This window comes from Gracilinanus agilis, chromosome 1 (assembly GCF_016433145.1).
Source record: "Gracilinanus agilis isolate LMUSP501 chromosome 1, AgileGrace, whole genome shotgun sequence".
Classification (NCBI taxonomy): domain Eukaryota; kingdom Metazoa; phylum Chordata; class Mammalia; order Didelphimorphia; family Didelphidae; genus Gracilinanus; species Gracilinanus agilis.
The window spans coordinates 255,349,001-255,376,448 of record NC_058130.1 but is presented as its reverse complement, the minus strand read 5'-3'; the positions used below and the strand labels follow the sequence as shown (position 1 = coordinate 255,376,448).

The 27,448-nt window shown below is 40.8% G+C and overlaps 1 protein-coding gene across 1 annotated transcript; it reads right to left on the bottom strand.

Moving 5' to 3' along the window:
- Positions 1–925: 925 nt before the first annotated feature.
- LOC123231280 (integrin alpha-D-like) lies at positions 926–26,509 on the bottom strand. Its single transcript, XM_044657537.1, has 30 exons — positions 26,479–26,509; positions 23,938–24,043; positions 23,312–23,415; positions 20,403–20,473; positions 19,812–19,926; positions 18,516–18,646; positions 18,179–18,324; positions 16,800–16,953; positions 16,440–16,590; positions 14,789–14,862; positions 14,493–14,616; positions 14,170–14,312; positions 13,757–13,897; positions 13,441–13,650; positions 11,947–12,077; positions 11,668–11,825; positions 11,401–11,555; positions 10,949–11,080; positions 9,747–9,820; positions 8,500–8,641; positions 8,273–8,389; positions 5,839–5,918; positions 5,143–5,226; positions 3,132–3,210; positions 2,831–2,938; positions 2,563–2,646; positions 2,200–2,313; positions 1,974–2,075; positions 1,613–1,723; positions 926–1,412 (listed from the first exon to the last, which is right to left on the bottom strand). The coding sequence occupies exons 1-30, from the start codon at positions 26,507–26,509 to the stop codon at positions 1,299–1,301; spliced, it is 3,486 nt and encodes a 1,161-aa protein (XP_044513472.1). The 3' UTR covers positions 926–1,298.
- Between the last annotated feature and the right edge of the window lie 939 nt (positions 26,510–27,448).

The window sequence follows — 27,448 nt, the reverse complement described above, 5'->3', positions numbered from 1 at the left end:
AAACCATTTAGTTAGATTCCCTCATTTTACAGTTGAGGATCAACAGCTCTCTGTTCACTGAGCCACCTGGCTGTCCCTAACTATTGACCTTTTTTTCCATTTTCTTATTGTCATGCAAAACAATTCCATATTGGTCATTGTTGTAAGAGCACACATACATAACCAAAATCCCAAAATAAAACCATAAATATAATGATGTGAAAGACAACACCAACAATTCTTTCTCTGGAGGTGGATAGCATTCTCTGTCTTAAGTTTTTCAAGATTATCCCAGATCAATGCATTGCTGAAAGTAGCCATAACTACTGACTCCTTCAGAGCTAGAAAATATAGTTACTAGAACTATAATCTCATCATTTGGCTACCTTAGAATGGCAGTCAAAATCTCTCAAGAATTATCTTCAGGATATCTGCTTTACAGTATATCTTCTCTGCACAATAAGAATTAAACACTCTTCTCAAAATGTTTCAATAGACTCTCAATCCTTGACAATTAACTCAGTCTCTCAGGAAAGTTTCCTTAGTCATTTCTGCATCTTACAAAGTTTCTCTAGCCGTGACAATGAGCTCCTTCTCTTTCTAGAATAACAGTTAAGTCTTACCTCTCTAACATTCTATTCTCTCTTAAATAAATGAACGAATAAAGCATATATTAAGCACTCATGATGTTCAAAGCTCTGTTATAAGCTTTGGAGATACAAATAGAAAAAGTAAGACATCCCCTGCTCTTACGGAGCTCACATTCTAATGAAGATACAATATATGTGGAAAGTTTTAGCTGCAAGTCAGATGGAAAGATCCTCATGGATCTTAGAATGAAATGACAAAGCAGATGACACTCTTCTTCACTGTCATTTACACTCTTAATGATATAATAATAGTATAGTCTGTGTGAAAGAGGCTATTTAATAAATTAGGGTTTCTTACATATTTCCAGTCACACAGAGAAATAATTTTATGGATACAATTAAAGTAGCACACTCTTATTTTAAGATACTTGATATATGAAGGGAAAACTCTTGATAATGGAAAGCATACATTTCACATTCTCATTTAATATGACAAGAACAATAATGGAAGCTAGCTGCTATTTGCATATAGGGAGTTTTGCACAAGTGTAAAGATTGATAGACGTATGCAAAATGCAAAATTTCTACTACTTATAGAGGAAAGTGATAGCACATAACAGGAAAACAAAATTATCCTATATGTTTGGCATCCCTGCTAAGATTATCCAAATGAGAGTACAGTTGCACACATAGTCCTCATGAGGGAAGACTGATCAACAGGAGAAGCAGTTACTTTGGGGCAGGCAAATCATCTGTCAAGGAGTTGGAATCTTCATTGCTGAAATGAGTACTCTGGATATTTTCCTCAATCATTTCTTTGTAGTGACGTTTGAAGAAGCCAAGCTGGGGGAGGGGGAATCAGGACATCATGGAAAAAAGAAAAGGGATAACTGCAGAAATGTTGGGGAGTAGGGAAAAGATGGTGAAAGGGGAAAAAGGAAGAAGGGAAAATAAAAGAAGTGGGGGGGAAAAGATAGATGGAAAAGGGGAAACAGAGATCCTTATCAGAAGAGGCACATAGCAAGGGATTCAGATAATCTTACCCGGAAGAGACCAGCTGTTATGAACATCAGCAGCAGAAGTCCCCCCACAGAGCTGCCAGCAATAAGGGGGATGGGGTTGTGAATTTCATATTCCTCCAGGGCTGTTTCTATCTAATTTCATGGAAGAACCCATCAAAAGAGATCAGGCATCTTGCTGACAAACCTCATCCCCACTTCAGACCTTGAGTCCTTTGCTTTTAACTTTTCTCTTTCCTAAGCCCCAATATCTGCTCCAGGTAGGGGAAATCTCCAGGCCGCACTTCTACTACAAATTGGCTGGTTACACAGTTACATCTATCATGATAGTTCTATTGAATCTTATCCCAAGAGCAGAGTTCACCATTACCTTCCCAACACATACCTGGGATTTCAAAAAGGCCTCCTGTCCTTGAAGTTGAGAATATACTAATTCATTAAAAATTATTTCAGCTGAACTTCTGACCAGCCACTTCTTCTTCAGTGTCTGCCAAAGAGAGGTTGGATTTTCTGTTTCTGGAGGCAGCCACAAAATATAGGAGATGTGTCTGGCTCTAAGCTGGAAAAACAACTAGCTTTGAATAAAACTTTCTTGTCTAATCTCTACTTACTTGGCTCACCCAGACAAAGCTGAAATTGCCTTTGAGAGTGAAATCAAGTTCTTCTTGGACACCAAAAGAGGAGATATCACATTTGATTTTGAGGCAAACCGCAATGGAACAGTCCTGGAAGGGAGGAAACAAGTAAATCTGGGGGAATAGATAATAAGAGAAAAAGAAAATGCAGATTTGCCTGATTTGGGGTGTGGTGAGCATTTACAAGCCAATATTATGTTACTACATAGTATCACAGAGATATGATTCTTACTCTGGAATTGAGAAATTCTATTGTTTCTTTATCTACCCTTACTCTCTCATCCCCCTCCAACTCTATGGGCACTGGTTCTGGGGGCAGGTCCTGGGATCAATCCTCACCAGCACAGAGCTTGTCTGAATCTGGGTGTGGAAGTCAGAATGACTTGGAGGGTTCCTCTCTGAGATACATGGGAATGGGATTTTCTGGAGGAGGGAGAGAGAGAGAGTGAGATGAGAGAGAGAGAGAGAGAGAGAGAGAGAGAGAGAGAGAGAGAGAGAGAGAGAGCGCTGGTGATTTGATAACAGAATATAATAGACATTTGGTTTGTTTGATACATGATTACTCTGGGATGTGAAGCAAGAATCCCTGGAATCAATGTTAGGGCACCTGGGGGGAATCAACTGTGGTTACATCCCACACAGTCATCCTATTTAGCTCCACAGGAACCCAGAAGTTAATGCTGCTGGGCAGATCCTGCTTACTCAGATTGTTCACCTGCCAAAAGAAGAAAGAAAACTCAATATGATAAATACTAGATTCTCATTCCTTCATCCCAAATCCTTCTTCCACCTCAGTCTTGCCCAGACCCACTTGGCTATTCCTTCCTTAATCATAACTTCCCCACCTACTATTGGCCTTTTTTCAATTTCTGGCCAGAACTCAGAAGCTGCATTCCCCATCCTCTCACTTGGTATCTGTGCTTGACCTCTTGGCTTTTCTTCTCCTCGAAAGCAGAAAAATTTAAGTACTTAGTGGATTCTTCCTTGCTGGAGAGAAAGGAACTATTGGTGAAAAAGCAGGTCTTGGGGAAGCCCCCATTCATTCCCCTGACTTAGTGTGTCTACACAATGGACTAATACACAGCCCTGTGGGGACTAAATTGCTGATTGTGCACACACAAATATGTGAAACATGTTCATGCCAATATGGAGCAAGAGTCCCACCAAATTAATAATGATGGGCATCTAATGTTTGCAAAATTTACACACATTGACTTTTTTGAATCTCCTAATGACCTTGTGAAATAGATACTAAAGGAATCATTATCCCCATTTTACAAATGAGGAAATTGAGACTAACAAAGGTTAAGTAATTTGCCCATGGCTAGTTGTATCCAAGAGAGGATTCTTACTTAGTTCTTCTTGATACCTTCGAAGTCTGGCATTTTATCATCCATTATGCCATGCTGGCTCACATAGGAATGAATAAATGTAGCTGTGGCTGTTTAGGAGCGGTAGGTAGGTCTAAGCCAGTGATGGCAAACCTGTGACACGTGTGTCAGCACTGACACATGTAGCCATTTTTGATGACATGTGGCTGCATACAGAGAAGTATATACTCTGTTCACTACAGATGGCAATTCTACCTACATTAATTTACTTAGTTTGGTTTATTAAATACCGTTATATATTACAATTATACATTTTAAATTATAAATATCGCAAAATTATGTTTTTTTTCTCAAAGTGACACACCACCCAAGTTATGCTTGTTTTTTTGGCGAATTTTGACACACCAAGCTCAAAAGGTTGCCCATCACTGGTTTAAGCACTTAATGTGAGTTGAGAACAAGTGTGCAATATGGCTATAGGTTGTAAGTAGTAAAACTGAAGAGGGGATCTATGGGTGTGAAAAGCAATTCTTCTACTAGTATATCCGTAGAAATATGTAGATGTGAATGAGTGTTCAGTATGAATTCTAGAATATTGGGACTAGAAGAAATCTTGGAGATGATTTAATCCAATCTCTTCATTGTGTGGCAGAAGGAATTTTAAAGCGTTAAGGAACATGCCCAGTGCTTCCAGACAGATGGATAATTAACTTAGACCAGCCTTACAGATAAGTTCAAAAAGTGTATGATTACAAAAATTCTACTGTAATTTTGTTTTCAGCCAACACAGGCTTCTTTACACTTCACTTTATGCTTTCTAAGTCATGCCCAATTCTCCTATTTCACATATTGAGAACCTTATTTAATATCTCTAAGAGCCCAAGCCATTTTGTGGCCTCCCTCCAAAAAAAGAAAATGAAAACCCAACACCCAAATTCCAGAAAGGTAAACAGACTAGAAATCTTTTTAATCCCCTGCCTTCCTGAAATAGGCAGATTAATAGCACCAGATTATGTCACTTGGCATTATTATTATTTTTTTAATGTTTTCTTGTAGTTACATATTTCATGTTCTTTTCCTCTCCCCACTTGGTATTATTGACTCATTTCTGGTCTAGTATCTTGCTTTTAAAAATAGTTTTCCTGTCAACTCCTGGGTTCTCGGTTACTTTTACACTGTTTGGCACTCCTATTATTCACTTAAGAAACCTAGTTCTTTTATCTGGAATGTTAGGCTTTGCATGGTGTGTGTGTGTGTGTGTGTGTGTGTGTGTGTGTGTGTGTGTGTGTGTGTGTGTGTGTGACACCTCCCTGATAGTACTAACACCTTAAGAGCTCTAGTTTGCCCTTTGTTTCACAGGAACCTTAGCCTTTCCCTTCCTCTATGTGGCTTCAGGCCACATCCTACTTGAGAGTATGTGCATCCCACATCAGATAATTCAGAAAAGTCACGATCTTAGATAAATAAATTCACTTTAACATTTAGACAAGTACAAGGAAGTAGGGGTTTCATGCCAAAAAAAGACTCAGTGTAAAGGGTGAGTTGAGGCCAAGGCATGAGTTTTGCCAGTGGCCAAGAGAGTTGGTACCTGCTGATCACCAAGTAGACAGCATACTTCACCGGTACCTCCAATTCAAAAGTGGTCTTGTTGGACTTAGGAGTGCTATTTTCACTGGAATGAAAGAGAAGGGAGGTTATTCTGTCCTAATTAGCTTTCTGATTTTCCCTTTAAGTCATCTCAATCTCACATATTCTCCAGTGTCTTGGAATGTTTTTGTTTTTCATCTGTACCTTTTTCTCCCTTAATTAGTTCTAAGAAAGAAGAATGGTAAAGGCTAGGCAATTGAGGTTAAGTGACTTACCTAGAATCTCACAAATCTGAGGCCAGATTTGATCCCAGGATGTGCTATCTCCAAGCCTGGCTCCCTCTCCACAGAGCCCTGGAGCAGCCCCATTCATCTGTACCTTTTGTGACCACATCCTCCCTCCTACCTCCAGCTTTCACAGCTGAGCTTAAGTGCCACCTTCCATTAAGAATCATTTTCTAATTCCATCAGTTCCAAATTGTTTTGTATTTACTTATGTTGTTTCATCTCAATAAAATGTAAACTTCTTGAAGGCAACGACTATTAAAAAAAATTACACAATGCCTGGTACATAGTAAGTGCTTAATACATGTTGGTTAAGTTGAACGATGGAATCATCTGGGGAGGATTCAGAGGAGGAGTTGTTTGGAAGTAAGGGTGAGCTGGAAGGGAGGAAGTTCCATGCATCCTGGGCTTACCTGCTCACTTTGCCCTTCACAAGCACTTTGTCTCCAAGGTTGGCAGTGGGAGAGATATCAAATGTTGCTACAAAAGTGACCTGGGGGAACAGAAAATCACTGAAAATAGAAATTCTTCATATCCTATGCTTCTTTGGTATCCTCCATAGATACCTAACACAGTAATTAGTATATAGCAAGGGCTTAATTTGGATTCTTGAGCATTATGTAGTGGGTATGCTCCCAGAGGTAACCTTCTTTCTCTAGCTTCTTCCCCAAAGTTTCCTGAATGAGCTTGGGTGCTCATTGCCTCAATGGCTTTTGTTTCATGGAACAGCTCAATGGATATTGCTGATTTGATGTTATTGTTAATAGATTTCAACATCTTGAGCTGGCCCTTGGACTTGGCTTTTTTTTTTTTTTTAAACTCTACCTTCTTAGAATGGATATTAAGTATAGGTTCCAAGGCAGAAGAGCAGCAGGGTTAGGCAGCGGGGTAGGGGGGTGGGAGGGGGTCAAGAGACTTGCTCAGGGTCACACAACTAGGAAATACCTGAAGTCATATTTGAACCCAAGGCCTTCCTTCTCCAAGCCTGACTTTCAATCCACCGAGCTATGTAGCTGCTTTTAAAAGGAGATGGGTCAGGTGGGTTAGTGGATAGAGAACCAAGCCTGGAGATGGGAGGTCCTGGGTTCAAATCTGATCTCAAACACTTCCTAGCTATATGACCCTGAGCAAGTCACTTAACCCCAATTGCCTACCCCTTACTGCTCTTTTGCCTTCAAACCAATACTTGATATCCATTCTAAGATGAAGATTAAAAAAAAAAAAAAGGAAATGGGGACATTTCAGAAAAGTTACAGAAGGAGATCCAAAAGAAATGTCAGAGAAATGAGAGGTCCTATTAAGGGAGAAGACACAAGAGTCTCCAGAGAGGTCCTCCTGAAGGAAATGGTAGAAAGGAGAGAAATGCATACCCAGACAGACACACAGGGCAGGACATGGACCTGCAGAGAAGCCAATATTCCCACTTGGCCTCTAAAGGGAACTTTGTGCATTTAAGGTCTAACAATAGATGGTAACTTGGGAGGAGACAAAATAGAGATGTGAAGCCTCAGCTCTCCAGGGAAGTCCACAAAACTAAAACCCAAGAACTGTCGAAGCAGAGCATTTATGCTGAAGAACAATTCTGTTTTGCCCATCCTTGATCCTGAGTGGCCTGCAGGTGCACAAGGAAGGTGACATTCATCAAAAGAAACTGTTACTAGAAGCTATTCAGAAAATAATGAGAAAAAAGAGTTCATAACTGTAAAGAAGAGTTCGGATACAAGTGTGTGTGATTCAATAAAACCTCTTTTGCCATCTGATGTCCTCAGCCAAATCCTGGTGTTTTGGGTGAGGTCAAAGTGAATTAAAGAAATTTTTATTGAAAGAGGACACCTTATTTTGATTCCATGGTTCCATGGATCAGAGTCCAACTGACACTCAGGTTATAATTTCTTTTTTTTTTTTTAAAACCCTTACCTTCCATCTTGGAGTCAATACTGAGTATTGGCTTCCAAGGCAGAAGAGTGGTAAGGGTAGGCAATGGGGGTCAAGTGACTTGCCCAGGGTCACACACCTGGGAAGTGTCTGAGGCCGGATTTGAACCTAGGACCTCCCATCTCTAGGCCTGGCTCTCAATCCACTGAGCTACCCAGCTGCCCCCAGGTTATAATTTCAATGTAAAGCTTTATATAGTGAAAACATTTCCCAATTCCAACCAATAGCTCAATGATTTCAAGTGATATCCTGTAAAATATAATTCCCTAGAACAAAAATATCTATAGTTTCAGGAGGTCACTACTGAGGTACACATAGCTTTATGCAACAAGTATATTGTAAGATTGTATTTCAATCACTGTAATCATATTCTGAGCTTGTCATTAAAAGAACCTGGAGTATGTGTTGGAGGTGGGGGGGGGGAAGGTGAATCATTTTGTTTAGCCAAGGATTCTTTTGTTAGGGGCGGCTAGGTGGCACAATAGATAGAGTGACCCTGGGGAAGTCATTTAACCAAGTCGTTGCCTTCTGTCTTAGAGATGGTACTAAGTTGTTACTACATTACATAGAGTTGTTACTAAGACAGAAAGAGAGGGTTTAAAAAAAAAGACTTCCTTTGTGATATGAATAATTGCCCCTAATTTACCTAATTTTGTAAGTGAGGATTTTCTGTATATTGGAAAAATAGTTTATTGGACAAATTAGTGATTATTCAATGTGAATAGTATTATTAATTAATTAAAATTCAGTTTCAATATTAGAATAGGGTTCTATATCATGAAAAGAAAAAACACAGATGAGAAAGATGTAGCAGGAGAGGATCACGAGCCAAGATGAAGAGAAGAAAATAAGAAAGGAGAAAAAGGAACAAAAAGAGAGACTAAAGGATGTGGGAGAGTAGGAGACATTAACCTCAGCTCCTTCCTGGAAGATGGGGTGATTGATGCTGCAGCTGGTACTCTTCAGGGTCTTGTTCTCTGGCACTGCCGCCTCACATGCAAGATGCATAGATCGCTGAGGATGCCACTTCTGGTGAGGTGTATGAGACAAAAAACAGATGATGATGCAAAAGGACAAGGAAACTAGGGGGAGGAGAGAGAGGCATTAGGAGAACCCTATCATGTAAATATAATGTTTACCTGGGTCAGTGACACTCTTCTATAGGATAATCCTGGGGGATATAAGAAGGTAACCATAGTCCGATAAGAATCTTCCCCCTGATTTTTCACTGTTACTGTCACATTCAACTCCAGATTACTCCCAACCACTAGGAGTTGTAGCCTGCAGGGAAAAAAGATTAGGATTAGGAGTCCTGACTAACTTTGGAGACTGACTGCTGTAAAATTATTGATTTCTAGTTAAGAATTTTATTAAATATAATAGTAACCATTAGAATCAAGCTTTATCATTAACCAGGCTTCAATAAACAAGTAAAACAAGATACCAGTTGAGGGAGATAAGAAAGATAGATTAAGGATGATTCAATCTGGTCACAAGATGTTTTTCTAACACTGAGTTCCATTGGTACAGAGACTGGTAGATAAAAAACTTTCCAGAGAATGAATGTTCTAGGGCGAAGACTAATTCTGTGTTCCCCTTCATAACACCATGAATTCTAGGAAAAGAAAAAGGAAGGAAGGAAGGAAGGAAGGAAGGAAGGAAGGAAGGAAGGAAGGAAGGAAGGAAGGAAGAAAGGAAGGAAGGAAAAAAAAAAGAAAAAGGACACCACAAACTGATTGCCTGGAGCCTGCAACATTTAGCACAGACAAATGTAAGAGAATACAGAAGGTATATGCAAAGATCCAGCTGCTTCTGCTGCCCTGGCTCTTCCTCCTGACACAATCACCCCAGTAGTGGGAGAACCAGTTTCAAAATTCTGATCTAGAAGTTTGAACAAGAGTGCTTTATAGGGATGGGCTCCAGTCTTCTTTTGAGGATGACACAGTTGCCTTTTCAAGGTTCCTGGTAACAGTTGCTCCCTTCATGACCCATAGATCTTACCTTCTTCATTGTGGAACACAATAAAATTGACAACAGACACATTAAAAGAATGAAAAGGAGTTAAATCAGGGGAAAAGTGGTAAAAAATAAAGGGGAAATTGAATGCATCCAAGGAATATTGGGACAAGGTGATAATATAATAACAAAACTAATAAGGCCTAGCATTTATCTAGCATTTTTAGGTTTGTAAAACAGAAAATTTAGAGATTAGTGTCAAAAATATGAAGATAACAAGAATTGGTCATTGTAAATAGTAGAATAAATTACAAGACAATGATAGCAGGCACAGTTGAAATGGAAAAGCAATTGGAAAAATCTTGGGCAGTAATGGAGGAAGGAATTGTACAGCAAAAAGAGTAAACTCTAGAAAATATAGCTCGCTTACCCTGAGAAATTGAAAGTAATGCTGAGGTCATCCTCACAGAAGTGATCTGTTCCACAGTTCTTCTCAAAAGGGAACTGCAAGAAAAAGGCCTTCTTGATCGATTCATATCCAGCATCTGAATCTTGAGTTCCATGTTTTGTTCACTGATCCCTACAGAACTTAGAAATTCTGGCTATGTCAATGAACAAGGATTTATTGTACAATCTACTATGTGGTCTATGCTTGGGGATAATCAGAGGAAGACTAGGACAAGTAGAGCTGTAACTAGAAATTCTAATGCCTGGGACAAATTCAGGAGAAGATTTTAATCCCAGGAAAAGGGCATAGGGTGGTGGAGGCAGCAGGCTGTGGGGCTAGAAGAAGAGGGGGTCTAACACATTGAAGGTGCAATAGAGAAGGTGCACTCTAGAGAGGAGAGAGAGGTGGTCGAATAAAGTCTCCAAAGTGGGTATACTAAGGAATCCCACCAGGAGACCTCTTCCTGAACTTCCTCCCCCAGGATTGGAGTTGGGAAGAGAAGAGAAAGATGGGAGGTGGGAAGTATGGCAGTGGAGTGTGAGACGAGCAGAACCTTTGGGGCACTTCATGGCAGAGGATCTATAGAAGATTATGAAGTACTGAGGCAGTAAGCCATGGAGGAAAATTAGGACAACTGGTCATGAAGGAAACTTCCACTTTGGGATGTTGGCAGACTGGTACAAAGCTCTATTTGTTTGTCCCTAGTTATAACTCTGATGACAAGATCTTTTCCCTAAAGAAACTTATAATGTAATGGGAAGAAAAGATGGACAGATATTGAAAAAAAAATCAGAAAACTAGTGTTAAACAGTTTAGTATTTATTTTATGTGCAACAGGATTTCAGAGAAGAGAGGACTTAATATAGGCTAGAGTTGCTGGGGGGAAACTTCAGGAAGGAGACAGAATCTGTGTTAAACCTTAAAGAATTGGTAGGGTTTAGATAGCCAGAAAGTAGTAGGAAGGGCATATTAGAAGGGAAGTGTGAGTTGGCACATTAAAGACAGTGAGATTGACAGAGCAATCTACTCTAGGGGAAAGCAGGAAATAAATGTGGATGTATAGAGTGGAGATTAAGGAAGGCCTTAAATAACAAGCAGAGGAACTTTGGGTTGGTTTAATAGATAGGCAATAATGAATCACTGTAGATGCTTGAGAGGAAGAATAACATATTTTAGAGACTCACATGGGAGGTAAAGAGGTTCTGGGAACCCACTTCTAGAACAGGTCTGAGATTCCTAGATGAGACGATGTGTTGTCCCACTAGAGAGAAGTTGAGGCGCAGACTGATGGGGGTCACTGAGTCCTCCACACAATACTGAGAAAAAATGCATATCAGTGACCCAAGTACATTAATTCTTTGTGATGACTTTGATCTCACTCTTTTTTTCAGATTGAGGCATAGTCTCCATTTCACTCTTTCTCATGCCCATGAGGCTAACACCTTTGTTTTTCTCAGCCTCTGACCTTTCTTGGGTACTAAGTCATCTATCCTTCTTCCCCCTTGCCTAATTTCCATCTTTTCCCACCTTCACCCACCCTCTAACCAGAGTGCAAGTATTTTGCTCCCCAAACGTGCTTTCGTCAGTCAAAACTTCCCTTTTCTTCCAAAATCCAGACATCCTACTATTGACTCACTGGTAATAGCAGTTTCACAATCTCACAGTGATTCCCCAGGCCCAGAGTTTTAACTCTAGTTAGTGTCCAGTTCTTTGTTTCATCAAATATGGCACGAGGACTCAGGCGTCCAGCATCCAGAGCAAGGTCATAAGCCACAGAGCTTGGGACATCACCTGGAGGTGAAACCAGGAAGTAGAGATGACAGAGCCTGGAACTCCTATGTTGGTGGGGTTCAGATAATATAGGAGAGATGGGGATTGCCAGCTCTGATGGTAGAACACTCACCCAGCCGGTCAGGAGTACTTTTGTATATAGTAAGGCAGATTACAGCAGCCCCTGCTTCCTGGTTGGTAGTTTCCTGTCCCCAACACTCAAATACAGATCTTGTCAACTCTGGAGGTGTGAATGTTATTGACGCTTCAACTCTCAGCACTGGACGTGTCCTGTGGAATATCAAATAGGGACTGAGAACGGGATCTGTGGGTTCTGGAAGGAGAGCGGACTGTTCAGAAGTAGTGTATTAATGATTAGAAGACAGAAGGGAAGAGGTGGGGCTCTTCTCACCTGAGCAGCAGCACCTGTCCCTTTGCTCCCACAGTCACATCCATGAGTCCATCCTCAGTGAGGTCTTGTCCCCCACTTAGGGACTGCCCAAAATATTGGAGTGTGGGGGAAAGGAGGGAACCACTGATTCTCTGGGAGTGAAATCATAAAAGGATCAGAGATTATAAGAAGTTCAATGGCCCTCCCACTACAATCTGGCTCCAATCTACCTTTCCAGACTCATTTCATATTCATCCTTCTCTCATCCTTCATTATAACCAAACTGGGACTATTAGCCATTCCCTTAACTTGATATACTATTTTTCTGTTTCTGTACTCTTGCATAGACTTTCTCTCATACCTTCATTTCTACCTCTCAGAATTCTTTTTTTGTCTTTCATGCTTAGTTAGCTCAGATGTCACCTTCTCCATGCAGCCTTCTCTAATTCTTGCAGCTGAAAGTATTGTTTTCTTTATCAGATTGGTCTAGATCGTGTAATATAGTTACCTGTGTACATGCAATATTTGTACTTGAGGGAAACTACTTGAGGGAAAGAACCATGTCATTTTTATGTAATCCCAGTGCCTAGTACAGTTCCTTTGACATAATAGGGGTTTAACAAGTGTATGCTGAACTGCATTCTGAACATTTGGAAGTGGGTAAATGATCATATCCAAAGAGTACTGATTTTCTGTCTATATGTTGTAACTTCCCAGTAGAATGTAAGCTCCTTAAAGACAGGATCTGTTTAGTTTTTTCCTGGACTCTTTCTCTAACACTTAATTCTGTTCATAACACATAGTGTTTTACTAAGTACATGTAGTAGGCACATAAGGAATGTTTCTTTTTTTAAACCCATGTCTTAGAATCAATACAAGTATCAGTCCCAAGGCAGAAGGTAAATGTTGGGCAATTGGGGTTAAGTGACTTGCCCAGAGTCACACAACTAGGAAGTGTCTGAGGTCAGATTTGAACCCAGGACCTCCTGTCTCCAGAACTGGCATTCTATCCACTAAGTCACCTAGTTGCCCCATAAGAAATGTGTATAGTTGGAAAATCTTGAATCCCTAAAACTACTTTACCCAAACTCCCTTTCTGTATTACCCGCAATTCCTTTTCCTTTCTGTTTATGTGAGTCTTTTGCATGATTGTATATAAGTTTTGGGTAATGCCCTTCTAGCCCTCTCCTCTACATGAATTGAGTGGTGACCAGTTTTTGTTGCCCTAGCTTTTTCTTCCACATGAAGTGAGTGGAGAAAATTCCTTGTGTTTTCTAGCTCTCAAGTTAAATATTAATAAATCTCTATAAATATTATACTTTGGAGATAGTGAATATTAATTTTAAAATACACAAATGTTTAGTTGAATCAAACTGAATTAATGATGTCTCTAGTCAAATGCCACAGGGTTTTGGCCTATTTATGCTGGACATTTTTATCAATGACTTGGATGAAGGCATAGATGAATATCCCCCCCAACTCTGAGATGACACATGTCTGGGAATAATTTCTTACCTGGCTATAGGAAGGATTGATACTGGGTCCAGATATACCATGAAACAAGTAGATGGCTCCCTTGTTTTCTTCCTCCCCAGGTGCCCCCACAACTACATCAGTTGTTTTGTCCCCATTGGTGTCCCCTGCTACAGCCAGTGCTGCCCCAAAACGGCCCAAGGGATGCCCCTGCTGCCCCCGGAGAACAACTTCACAGTTCCATTTGGCCCTCTGAAAAGTAAAAATTATGATAGGTTCTGAAACTCACTTCAAATCATGTACTTTAGACATTCTAATCCCACCCAAGAACCACCCTATCCCACATCAGCTGCCTTACCTGGCGAGGTAAGGGACAAATGGACACCTGGCCTCCTCGGCTTTGTTCATAGTAATAGGGGGCTCCAATGAGGATCAGATCAGTATTGCTATCTTGGTTCACATCAATAGAACAGAGGGTTGCCCCAAAATAGGATCCAATCTGTCATGACAGATTCTGAAGTCATATCCCCCTTCCTTCTTCAGAAGAAAGAAGTCACTATAGTCCCTCTATTTCTCCAGATTCAAGAGCCATCTTTCTTGGTGCTCTAAATTTCCCTCAGAGAAACACACATACACACTCCATCTCTTGCTCTCCCTCTTTCTCATGCTTCATTTCTATCTCTCTGTCTTTCCTGCCCCATACCCTTTCTTTCTCACACACACAAACTCAACAGAACTGCTCTTTATAACTCCAGGTTCTTAATTCTTTACCTGTGTCCCTTTGACTTCAGCCTCCTGCTTCCATGTGCCATCAATATCAGTGAAGACTATAACCTTTCCTGTGTGCTGATATCTAGGCGCTCCCAGGACAAGTCTCTGAACTCTGTTCCAAATAGCTACCATAGTGGAGTAACCTGAAGAGACAAAGCTTCTGTGGATCCCTATATTTCCCCAGTGCCTTTTGTCTTCTGCCCTCCTGTTGGGGTGGGTGGGGACATCTAAGGAAGCATTTCTCTTCTCGCACCTAAGAATTCTCTTGCCCTACTTACACTTCCCATCCTCTTCTCCACCCCACCTTCACAGTTTCTCCTTACCCAGATAAGCATCATTCATGTCCTCTTTGGATGTCTTGATAAAGTTAGGATCCCGATTTGATGGATATAAGAATACACCTCCAGACCAGTCAAAACTCCCTACAGTTCCTAGGACTGGTCCCATCTGAAGCCAGAAAAATTGTTAGATCTAGAGATATTGAGGTAATGGAATTTCCCCAGCCCAAAAGAAGTATCTGGCATGGTCATTAAAAAGAAAAACTCTCCCATACCTGCTTGTAATCCTCCCCTTCTTTCCCATTTCCACATAACCCTCATCTAGTGGAGGACTCACTCACAGATGAAAAGGCAGCACTGAAGCCAGCCTGAGACATCTCATGTCTGAAGGAGATGCTGCTTCTGAACTGAGTACCTGTGGGGACACAATATATCTGATTCTGGGGGGCTCTGGAAACCTCAAAGGTTGAGATTGAAGAAAGGGGACAAACTTTGAGGCTAACAGCTGGTATTTCATTCTAAGGAGAAAATGTTGTGAATGCTATTTCCAACTTCTCACCAGAGGAAGCCATGACAAGAAATCCATCAAAGCTAGGGGATCGACACTAGGGCATTCATTCATTCATTCGTTCATTCAATCAATCAATCAACACGTATTAGGTACCAATTAAATGCCTGGCACTGGACTAGGTTTTGAGGCTATAAAGACAAAAATCAGACTATTTTTTGCCATCAAGAAGCATATTCTATCAAAGGAGACAATACTTCCATGTGTAAGTACATGCAAAATAAATACAAGGCAATTTTGTAGGTGTCACTGGCACATGGAGGGCTCAGGAAAGGTCTCTGATAGGTTTTGATACTTGAGCTCAGATTTGAAGGAAATTAAAGATTCTAAGAGTCATAAATGAGGAGGAAGTGCATTCTAGGCATGGGGGGAAAATGTAGAAATGAGATAAGTGCATTGTTGTATGTAAGGAACATTAAGAAGATCGTTTGTGAAGAGTGGGGGACACCTAGGTGACTCAGTAGATAGAAAGCCAGTCCCAAAAACAGTGTTTCAAATCTGGTCTCAGATTCTTCCTAGCGGTGTAACCCTGGGCAAGTAATTTAAACTCAGTTGTCTAGTCTTTACCTCTCTTCTGCCATAGTATTAATTCTAAGATGGAAGATAAGGGTTTATAAAAGCTATTTCGCAGATCCAGGAGAACATCGTACACAGAGACTGATACACTGTGGTACAATCGAACATAATGGATTTCTCTACTAGCAGCAATGTAAGGATCCAGTGCAAGGCTGAGGGACTTATGAGAAAGAAAACTAGCCACATTCAGAGGAAGAATTGTGGGAGGAAAAACAACTGCTTGAACACATGGGCTGTGGGGATAATATTGGGGATGTAGACACTAAATGATAACTCTAGACCAACTACCAATAATTTGGAATTAGGTCTTGATCAATAATACATGTAAAACCCAGTGGAATTGTGCATCGGCTAAGGGGGGTTGGAGGGTTTGGGGGAGAGGGAAAGAACATGAAATATGTAACTAGGAGAAAAGATTCAAAATTAAAATAAAAAATAAAAATGCTATTTTGGCTAGACTGCAGAATATAAGAAGGGGAGTATTATATGTAAGGTATCTGGAATGGTAGGTTGGAGGTAGGCTGAAGAGTTTTCAGAGAAAAATAGGGAACTAGAATTTGGAGTCAAAATTGGGATCAGCATTACTTTAGTCTATAGCACATGGTCTACAGCAGTGGTTCCCAAACTATTTTGGCCTACCGCCCCCTTTCCAGAAAAAATATTACTTAGCGCCCCTGGAAATTAATTTTTTTTAAAATTTAATAGCAATTAATAGGAAAGATAAATGCACCTGTGGCCATCACCACCCCCCTGGATTGCTGCAGCACCCACCAGGGGGTGGTGGCACCCACTTTGGGAATCACTGGTCTACAGCATCACTTTAGACTTTAGCTGGGGTTCCAACCTACCTTCAATGGCAAATATCTTCTCTTGAAGTTGCTCCTGGATGTTCTTTAGAGCACTGAAGTTATTCACCTGGAACACATGCTCCTTTGCTGGTTTTGATGCAATTATGTTTAGCTCCTCTTGGGCACTGGCATACTCAAAAGCATCTCCCACCTGCCATCAGCAAACAGTGGCAGAGTCTGATGGGGACAGACTCTCACACCTGAAGCATGGGCTCTCTCAGGAAGGATTGCTGTCTTGCAGGATGGGACAGGGATAGCAATCTCAGGGACCAAAGGTAGGGGGAAGATGTGCCTCTTTCTAAAACAGGGGATGAGATACTTTGGGGAGAAGCAATAGGTGGGAAAAAATGGGCCCCATACCCCAATTGCATATCGGATGATCCCTGCCTGGTCTGCCTCGGGGATGACGTCTTTATATTGTAGCTTATCTTGGTATTTCTCTCCATCTGTGATTACAATGAGGATCTTAGTGGCATTCTTCCGAGCTCCATTCCAGCTTTGAAATAATTCTGTTCTACTCAAGGAAAGAAAAGGGACAAAACCTTATGGAGACTTTTTCCCTCACTGAATAAAGACATAACTTTTGTTGAGAAGAAAAAAGTAATAGAGTAATAGCTGATTCTGGAGGGAGGCACCAGAATATCTGCCTATAAAACTAAGAAAGGGATGGTTCAGGAAACAGGAGAGGTAGTGAGGACAGGTAGACTTAAGAAACACACATCTTTAGGTGAAGACAATAATTTATGTTCTATAGCAGTTAAGAAAAAAAACATTACCTTCTTTCTTTGACTAAAGACTGTCTATTGGTTCTCAAGCAGAAGAGCAGTAAGGGCTAGGCAATGTGGGTTAAGTGACTTGCCCAGGGTTACACAGCTAGGAAGTCTCTGAGGTCAGATGTGAGCTCAGGACCTCCCATCTCCAGCTTTGAACTCTTTGGACTCTTAATACACTGAACCACCTAGCTACCCCACCCCCACCTCTGCTTCTATAACATTTTAAGTGTGATTTATTTAGGACAGAAATGATGCTTTCTTCTTCTCTAGCCACACAGACCTTAATTTTTAGGTAAGCATTAGGTGTGGACAAAGCTCTGGAATTGGAGTCCTGAGTTCGAATATAGCCTTAGATATGTACTAACTGTGTGCCCTTTGATAAGTCACTTAGCTACTATTTGCTTCAGTTTCCTCACCTATAAAATGGAGATAAAAATAACACCTACCTAAACCAAGATTGTCATAAGTATCAATGAGAGAATAAATGTAAAATCCTTAGTATATTGTAAATATACTATTTTGTATTTTGTAAAGCCCTGGCACTGAGTAAATACTATCTAGATATTATTATTATTATTAAATAACTACTGGATTACATTCCTGAAGGAGTAACTGTCATCACTCTCTTAATGCCTGAAGTCTGTGTTCAAAGCTGAGTCCTAGTTGTTGGGCTTGGTCATGGTTCAGCTCCTCCTGAATTAGAAGGTGAAATCCTCTTGGGTAGTGGTTAATTCTTCCCTTGGGAAGAATTGGAAGAACACAACAGTTCAAGTTGCCTTTGTGGGTACCTTCACTGCTTCCCAGGCCTACTCCTTCCCAGTAGGACACAGGTGTCTTCTCCTGGGAGGGTCATATGTTAGCATAGAACACCAACATGCAGTTTAGAGAGAGAGTCAATCAGTCAGAGAGTCACTGAGATGCAAGTGGTTTAAGTGAAAGGAAGTCTGTAAGAAGGAGGGAGCTTACACCACTTTTCTGATGGCTGTGGCAGTATAGGTCAATCCCCTCAGCTGCAAAATTGGATTCACTAGATTGCCCCAGTTGGTGCTTCTTTGGAAGTCAGCAAAGGTGAAATGTATTTTCAGTAGGTTTGAATATTGCATCAATGAGAACTGGAAAAGCCAAGAGGAAGCGGTTGGAAAGGTGGCTTCCACTTCTCTCCAGTCCCAACCCAGAAAGTCATTCATCCATCCTCCATCCAGCCAATTCAAATCCTTGTTCCCAAAGTAAAGGGAAAATACGGCCCAAATGCCAATTGTGACCCAGAGATAGTAGAAACTAGACCTCCCCTCCCAGTCCTCACCAGTGTGTTGGTCTCTTTGAATTGATTGATTACAGCTCTGACAAAACTCTTCATTTGCTGAAAGTCATGGGAATTGATGCTGGTAGAGCCATCAATCAAAAAGACAATGTCATTTTCTTGCTTGGGGCACTCTGTGAGTATGAAAGGAGAAAGGCAAGCAGTTCACAAATTAATCTCTGAAGTCTTTCTGACAGAAATGTTTCCTTCCAAATAGAATAGAGAACTTAGAGCTGTAAGGGATCTAAGGGGTAATTTAGACCAACCTCCCATGCCATGCAGAAGTTTCCTCCATAATTTTGTGTATACCTATTGTTTGAACTCTTTAAATCATGGGTAGCTCCCTAGAGTAGGGACTTTTTGACCCTTGCCAAAGCAGAACCTAATAAATAGTGAGTCCTGTGGAAAGAATTCCCACTCCTTTTCCTAGTCCTTGCTTCCTCATACTGTACCAGAAATCCCCCGTCATGACATTAGAATATTAGATTCCCTTTCACTCACTTGGAAATAGGATATGAGTTTAGGCTTTGGCACAGAACTATATGAGCCGTCATCAGGATTCCTACAGTTAGGTTGGATGTGTCCTGGGGTAGCCAGGCTTATACATGCAGGTTGGTCCCACACTTGAGTTCCTTGTGTCCCAGGGTTCTTTGCTGAAACACCCACGTGTCTCATATTTGAATACAGAATGCAGAATTTGTTTGTGTCTATCATGTCTACAATGACCCCAAATCCCCAATTTTCCACAATAGTCCCAATTTCAAGAAAAGTTCTTTGCCAGAAGAACATTGTTCACAGAGACCAATACACTGTGGTAAAATTGAATGTAATGGACTTCTGTACTAGCAGCAATGCAAGGACCCAGGACAATTCTGAGGGATTTATGGAAAAGAACATTACCCACATTCAGAGGAAGAACTGCAGGAGTGGAAACACAGAAGAAAAACAACTGCTTGAACACATGGGTTGAGGCGGACATGATTGGGGATGTAGACTCGAAGCTACCACACCAATGCAATGATCAACAATTTGGAAATAGGTCTTGATCAATGACACATGTTAAAACCAGAGGAAATACACATCAGCCATGGTGGGGGAGGAGCTTGGGGGGTGAAAGGCAAAGTAAGAGCATGAATTATGTAACCATGTTAACTTTTCAAAAAAAATAAATATTAACAAATGTTAAAAAAAAAAGTTCTTTGTTACAAGATCCTGCAGAAAGAATATCTTTGGTTAGAAGACATGTTCCAAATTTTGGTTCTGGACAACATGGTTATCATGCATGGGAATATGACTTACCCTGTAGGGCTGCTGGAATTGTTTTACGTTGCTGTAGCTTTGAATCCAGCACAAAACAGAAACCCTTCATGTATATATTCTTCCCACAGGCTTGGTGTACTGTAGGTCCGCAGGCCTGGGGAGAAGTTGGATTTGAGAAAGGGGACTGACCCCAGGTGTCAAGGTATTCCCCTAAAGCTTTAGCTAGAAGACTTTCTCAGGGAGCAGCTGGGTGGTTCCCTGGATTGAGAGCCAGGCTTAGAGCCTGGAGGTCCTAGGTTCAAATCTAACCTCAGACACTTCCTAGCTGTGTGTCCCTGGGCAAATCACTTCACCTCCATTGCCTACCCCTTACAGCTCTTTTGCCTTGGAAACAATATACAGTATTGCTTCCAAAATTGAAGGTTAAGGTTTTAAAAAAAGGGAGGGGCTTTTTCACTTTTTAAAAAAAATTCCCAGGGCTTGCCATATAGTAGGCACTTCATAAATGCTTGCTGACTTAATTCTTCTCCTATTTTCTAACTTCTTCCACATCTAGATATTGTATCTTTTGGTACCTTACCCCTCCCACTCTACAGAGCCCTATATGTCCTGTGACCCAGGTGAACTCACCAATAATTGTGAGGAGTTTGGACCAGTAGCCAGAGAGAGCCCCAGGGACATGTTCACTGCCTCTTGGGGGACTGGAGAGACACAGACATGTATAATGATCAGATAGTCATGGTCACACATGTACATGGGTATAAGGAGTTAAAGGGATGAGGAATTTCATTTTAAGAAGGGTGGTGGATTCGGCAGCTAGGTTGATCAGTAGAGAGTAAGCCAGACCTGGATATAGGAGGTCCTGGATTCAAATCTGGCCTCAGACACTTCCTAACTGTGTAATCCTAAGCAAGTCATTTAATCCCAAGCCTAATCCTTAATGCTCTTTTGACTTGGAGCCAATAGTTAGTATCAATTCTAAGATAGAAGATAAGGGTTTTTACAAAAATAAATAAAGGAGGGAGGTGGAAGTCCTAAGAACAAGAGGGTTAACAGCTCATCTAGGAGTAAGGGAAGCATAAGTGTCCATCCCTGGGTGTTGGGATTCACTGAACTGGGTCACTTTGGAGGTGATTCAGCTTTTTTCTCAGAACCAACCTCAGGACCTTGTCCCTTGGCCCCAAGACTTTAATTTTCTTTACTTTCTTGTTCTTTCCTGAGCTCTAAACCTCAACCCAAACCAGAACTCCTGATGTTCCAAGTCCTTGACCTTACTTAGCTTGCTGGGTACAGAAATCTGCTGCAGGTAATCCAGCAACTAATAAACATTTATTAAGTGTCCTTTATACAGTAGGTATTGGGCTAGGTGCTGGGTATATAAAGAGAGAAATTAAACAGTTTTCTTGCTCTCATGGAACTTAGATACACATATAAATATATACATATATCTGTATATATATACATATATATAGCGCATCTACATATATAGCATATATATTTGGAAGAAGATAGACCAAGAAAGGCTTTTGAACTATAGAAGTAAGTTCTTAAATTAGATTTGGAAGGAAATTGGGGATTCTCAGAGGCAGAGGTAAGGAAAGGTATTCATGGAAAGAGGGTGCCTGTGCAAAGGTGCCAACATGGGAGTGAGCCTTAGGTGTGACAAACAGCCAAAAGACCAGTTTGCCTGGACTGAAGAATGCCTGAAGGAGGGTAATATATGATCAACTGGAAAAAGGTAGGTTGGAGTCAGATCGTGAGGGCCTTGAATGACAAAGAGAGGAATCTGTATTTGATTCTAGAGATGGTAGGGAGCATCTCGAATTTGTCAAGCAAGGAAATAGCACGATCAGACCTGTGCTTTAGGAAAATCACGAGGCAGCTGAGTGGAGGTTTGGAGTGGGGAGAGATGTGGGACAGGCAGACCAATTAAAATGCTGTTGCTTTGGAATAGTCCAACCTGGGAGGTGATAAGAGACTCATATTATTATTATTATTATTATTATTATTATTGTTATTATTATTGTTATTGTTATTTTTAAAAACCTTACCTTCTGTCTTAGAATCAATCCCAGGTATTGGTTCCAAGGCAGAAGAGTGGTAAGGGCTAGGCAATGGGGGTCAAGTGACTTGCCCAGGGTCACACAGCTAGGAAATGTTGAAGTTAGATTTGAACCCAGGACCTCCCATCTCTGGACCTGACTCTCAATCCACTGAGTCACCCAGCTGCCTCCAAGAGACTGACTTTAGAGTGGTGTTCATGAGAGGAGAATTCAGGGACAAGACACAATATATATCATGAAGTTATAATTGACAAGGCTTGGCCACTGATTGTATAAGTAGGACAACAGAAAGTAAGGATTTGAGGATGACTTTGAAGTTTTTAGTCTGGGGGACTGGAGGAACAGCTCTCCGAAGAAACAGGGAAGTTTAGAAGAGGGACAGATATCCTTTCTCCTTCTCCTGCTACCATTCCATAACTAAGGGATTCCTAATTTTGGAATTCTCTCCCATTTTATCACTTATCACATATCTCCCACTTTATTATATTTTATCATACTCTCTAGAACAGTGATGGCTAACCTTTTAGAGACAGAGTGCTGGGCCCCACCCCAACCCCAAGACTGAGTTCTATGCCCCCTCACAGAGTGCCAGGCATGCCCAGTCTCCCCTTTACCCCACGCAGGGGAGAAGAAAGCGCGCCTGTTGTGCTGCAGGGCAGAGGGGCAGGGGATGTGAAAAAATGTCACCAGGCATGGTGGAGAGGGAGAGGGAGAGGGGAGCAGCTCCTCCTGAGTCCTGCTGTTCTAGTAATAAACTTTTTAGGGGTAGGGTGGGTGGCTGTATGCCCACAGAGAATGCTCTGCTTGCCATCTTTGGCACCTGTGCCATAAGTTTGCCATCACTGCTCTAAACCATATGAGTACATCTTCTAGGGTTTATTTACAAGGGCAAGGAAAATATACATACTTGTAAATAACTAATTAGGGAAAGTAATTAGAAGTATACATAAAAGAAAACAAAATAGACTTGACCCAGTGGGACTTAAGTTCTAAGTTCTTCTTTCTGAAGCTCTTTTTTTAGTCTTTAAGACTGATGTTGGTCCATGATCCTTTCTTAGGCTTGAATACTGGCCTCCAAAACACATGCAATTTGGGATTTACTCACATAAGAATTTTGTACTGAACTCCTTGGTCTGTTTGACGATGCTGGGCTCACTCTCAACCAATCAGAAAGCTTCCTGATTTCAATGTAGCTTTTTGGCTGGTTAAATCCACATTCCTACCTAATGATTATCTTTTATTTCCCTTCTAACCTCCAAGGGAAGTGCAAGAAAATACAAACAGATAAAGAGGATAATATTTTTATCACTACAAAAGTAAGAGTAATTCACCTAAACACAGGCAACCCCAAAAAGTTAACAAAAAGGCATCAGGAATCTGGAAGAGAAGACCAAGAATGGAATGGAGTAGAAAGCCATCAGATACAGATGGCAATGGAAAAGGTGAGAACTGAAAACAAGGGTGAAAGGTACTTACTCTGTAAGGGGATGGGCACACATCTTCCAGTATCATATTTACACTCATAGAGTCTCCCTGTTTGGCTGTCAGAAACCTTTACCAAGGGAGCTCCCACCACGAGCCTGGGGGTTTAGAGAGGTATGTAATTAGAAGTTGAAAGGGAAAAGATAAGGTATCCACAGAGGAAAAAATGGCAAAAATATTAGGACTCATGAAGGAAGATAAAAAAGGAGTTATTGGAGTTCATAGCTTCATGGCTTTTTCTTGGGGGAAGGTCAATGTGAGAACTGAACCATCTCCTCCCCCACTGCACCCCAAGGAAGTAGGTTGGTACAGTTGTTCCTCTTTTCCCATGTAGTATTGAAGTATTCCTTTAGTTGCTGGGAGAGTTGCCAGTAAAGGTAAAGCTTGAATTTTGGGTCTGATTTGTGACCCCCTCCCCCGTTTACTCTCATAACTCCCTAGAATACCACACAGAACTGCCTTGGAAGTAAGGAGGTCATTTCTTGTGACCTTGAAGTATTCCTGGTGGAAGGTTCAAAGTGGCATCTCACTCCTCTCCCAAATCTGCTCATAGGGAGCCAGAGCCTAGAAAGCCTGGAAGGAAGAAGGTTTCCACAAGTACAGTGTCCAGCAATACTTACCGGAATCCTTCAAACTGGACCACACTCTGCCCAAAACCAGCTACATCCTTCTGGAAAATAATGGGATGTTCGATGTCCAAGTTGAATCCATGACAAGAGACCAGGGCTAGGAAAATATATGATTAATCATGGGATCATAGGTCTAGAACAATGATGGACAAACTTTTTAAAGAGGGGACCAAAGGAAAGGAAATGCTCATCTGTCAGTCTGTTTCTAAGGCAACTCTTTCGAAGTTTCATTGTATTGTATCCTACTTCTTGTATTTGTCAGATTAGAAATAATGTTGTGTGGCCAGATAGAACATTTCAGGGGACCGAATCTGGCCCATAGGCCATAGTTTGCCCATCACTGGTCTAGAGCTTTCTGGAAGGGATGTTGAAGGCTATGTAGTCCAACTCTCCCATTTGATAAATGAAGATGCCAAGGCCCCAATTTCCTCAATCAACCTTTATATCACATGGACACAGTGTTCATCACTGACCTGTTTCTTAACTTTAAAAAGACTATTTAAACTCCATGGGCCACAGTTTCCTAATCTATATCAATCCATCAGCAACAGAATCAGGACAAGGGTCAAGAATGTGCACTTTTCATTATATTTCCCAGTAGCTGAGGGAGAAGAGTTATGGGGCATTTTATACGTTTTTCTCCCTAAATTTCCCCAAACAACCTCTTTCCCTTTTAACATGCTACTATCCCTTAAAAAGTTCTTCTTTTTCTTTTCTTTCCTTCCTTCCTCCCTCCTCCCTCTCTGCTTCTCTCTCCCTTCCTTCCTTCCTTCTTTCCTTCCTTCTTCCTTCCTTCTTCTTAAAAAACTATTTCTTGATTATTTCTATTTATCAGTTCTTTTCCCAGAGGTGGACATATATAAGCCATTCTTCATACAAGATTCCTGTTGCTATATATAATGTTCTCCTGGTTCTACTCATTTCACTCTTTATAATTTCATGTGGGTCTTTCCATGTTTTAAAAATATTAATCTGATCATCATTTCTTATGGTGCAATAGTCTCTTTCTTATAAAACTTTTAGACATCCTGTTCCCCTTAATGTGATAAATTTGAGTCAAATAGCAAGAACTAAAAAGAATCTAGAGAGAGGAAGGACAGTGTTTAAGCAGAGAATGGGAAAGTGATGGGGGTAAAAATCACTGGGAATGGAAAATCTGAAACTCAGAAAAAACTGAGGCATAAATGTAACTACTGATCAAGGCCCTGGAGGCCCCGCCATAACTTCTCCCAAGGTCAATGTATCTCTGTCTTCCAACCCCAGTCACTGCTAGAACAGTGTCTGTGTCCATCTCTTCTTAGTTGGAAAAACTTCTACTCATCCTCCAACCCTACACTGTCAGAGTAGACTAAGTCTTAATGAGTAGTAACTTTTGGTGGGTAGAGGACAAAGTACACTTTCTTTTCTTCAGACATTTATCAAACATCTCCTAGGAGTAATACATTGTGCTCAGTGTTGAGATAGATAACCATGAACAATAAAATGTGGTTCCTGCTCTAATGAAGTATATAGTCTATTAAGGAGAGATTCAGATAAATATAATTTGAATTCTAATACAAGTCCATAATTAACACAAATTCACATTTATGACTTATAAAACTGCTTCCCTCACAGCAGCTCTAGGAAGGAGGTAGTGCAAGCATTATCATTCCTATTTTACAGATAAGGAAGTTAGGATTCAGAGAGTTCAATTCTTTTAGAGACACACGACTATTAAGGGTTGTAAGAACCAGCAATCTCCTGAACTCACTCTAGTGCTCTTTTCCCCTTAACACACTACTAACCCTTAAAAGGAACATTGAAACAAAATAATAAAATAAAAAGGAATATAAAATATGCCATAAGAGAGGTTACTTGTATCTAGAGGATAAAGGGGAAACTTCATGGAACACATCGAGTTTGATCTGGGTCTGTGGAACTCCCCATCTGGCCATATATTTGGTTTGGCTGTAGTTTGTGCCCTCTAGTCTCCATGGCATTGGTTTTCTTCTTTCTTTTTTAATTAATTAGTTTGTTATATTAAAATTCCCAGTTATCTCCTACTCTCCTTCTCCTTCCCACCCTAGAGAAAATCATCATTTGACAAAAAACTACATGTATATATAAAACTTTGTTTTGCTGGTTTCTATTTATTGATTCTTTCTCTGGAGGTAGACTTGCACAAATATTTCTGTTGCTGTATATGGTGCTCTCTTGGTTCTGCTTGTTTTGCTCTTTATTATTTCATGTAGGTCTTCCCATGATTTTCTAAAATTGTCCTGCTCATCATTTCTTAATGTCACAATAGTGTTCCTTCACAATCATATGCCATGAGCTGTTGTATTGGTTTTCTTATTCTTTCTACTACCCCTCGGCCACCTCTCTACTTCACCTCCAACCCTGGGTCTTGCTCTAGTCCTCTTCACTCCCTTCCTTCCCTCGGTTCTCCATTTTTCCTCCTCAGAACTCCAAGGTGTAAGACTACTAGACTGGAATTTCCTTACTTCCCAATCATTTAATTTCCCTTCCCACATCCCAAGGGCCTCCACTCACCAGTGAGCAGGATCACAGCACCAGTTCCCATACTTGGTTATTGGAGCTGCCTTCTAGATACTGAATAGTGCAGGGATGGGAGAAGAGGAGGAGCAAAACTGATTGCTGACGAAGGTTCAACATTGCTGGGGAGGTAGCTCAGTAAGTTACTTAGAGCTGCAAATGGGGGTGGAGAATGTGGGTTAAAAGAGCATACTTTGCAACAAAGCAACTGCCCTTTCTCACAATGGTCTTAGCTTTCTTCCCAGAGCACAGGCATCCTGTCTTAGCTTTCATTCTCCCTACCAGGCTCCATAATTTGATCAGGACCAGGATGCAGCACTGAGCAGTGTTTGCTTAAAGGGAGGAAGGAGAGTTAAGGACACAGATTCTTGGCAGGGGAGGGAGAAGGTGGCTTGAGGTGATCCCATAGAGTTCATTGATGCTTTTTGATTTTGCATTGAATAATAATTTCTGGAAATGCCTCTCTAGTCTCCAAATTAAAAGCTCCCTTGTTAATAAAGAAAAACTATATTAATAAAAACCAATAAAAACTATATTAATAAAAACCAATAGCTTATGCAAATAGACCTCCATCTGGCAATGTATGCAACATTTCTATTCTGGTAGCCTTTGTTGACAAGAGAAAAGTAGGTTTCATTAACAGTCCTTGAGCACCAAACTGTGTTTTTTAAAATCCTTATCTTCTGTCTTAGTATCAGTTCTAAAACAGAAGGGTAGCAAGAGCTAGGTAATTGGGTGACCCTGGACAATTCTTAGGGATTTAAGGAAAAGAACGCTACCCACATTCAGAGGAAGAACTGCAAGAGTGGAAACAGAAGAAAAACAACTACTTGAACACATGGGTTGATGTGGACATGATTTGGGAAGTAAACTCTAATCAACCACCCTAGTACAACTATCAATAATATGGAAATAGGTCTTGATCGATGACACATGGAGAAACCAGTAGAAATGCATGCCGGCTACA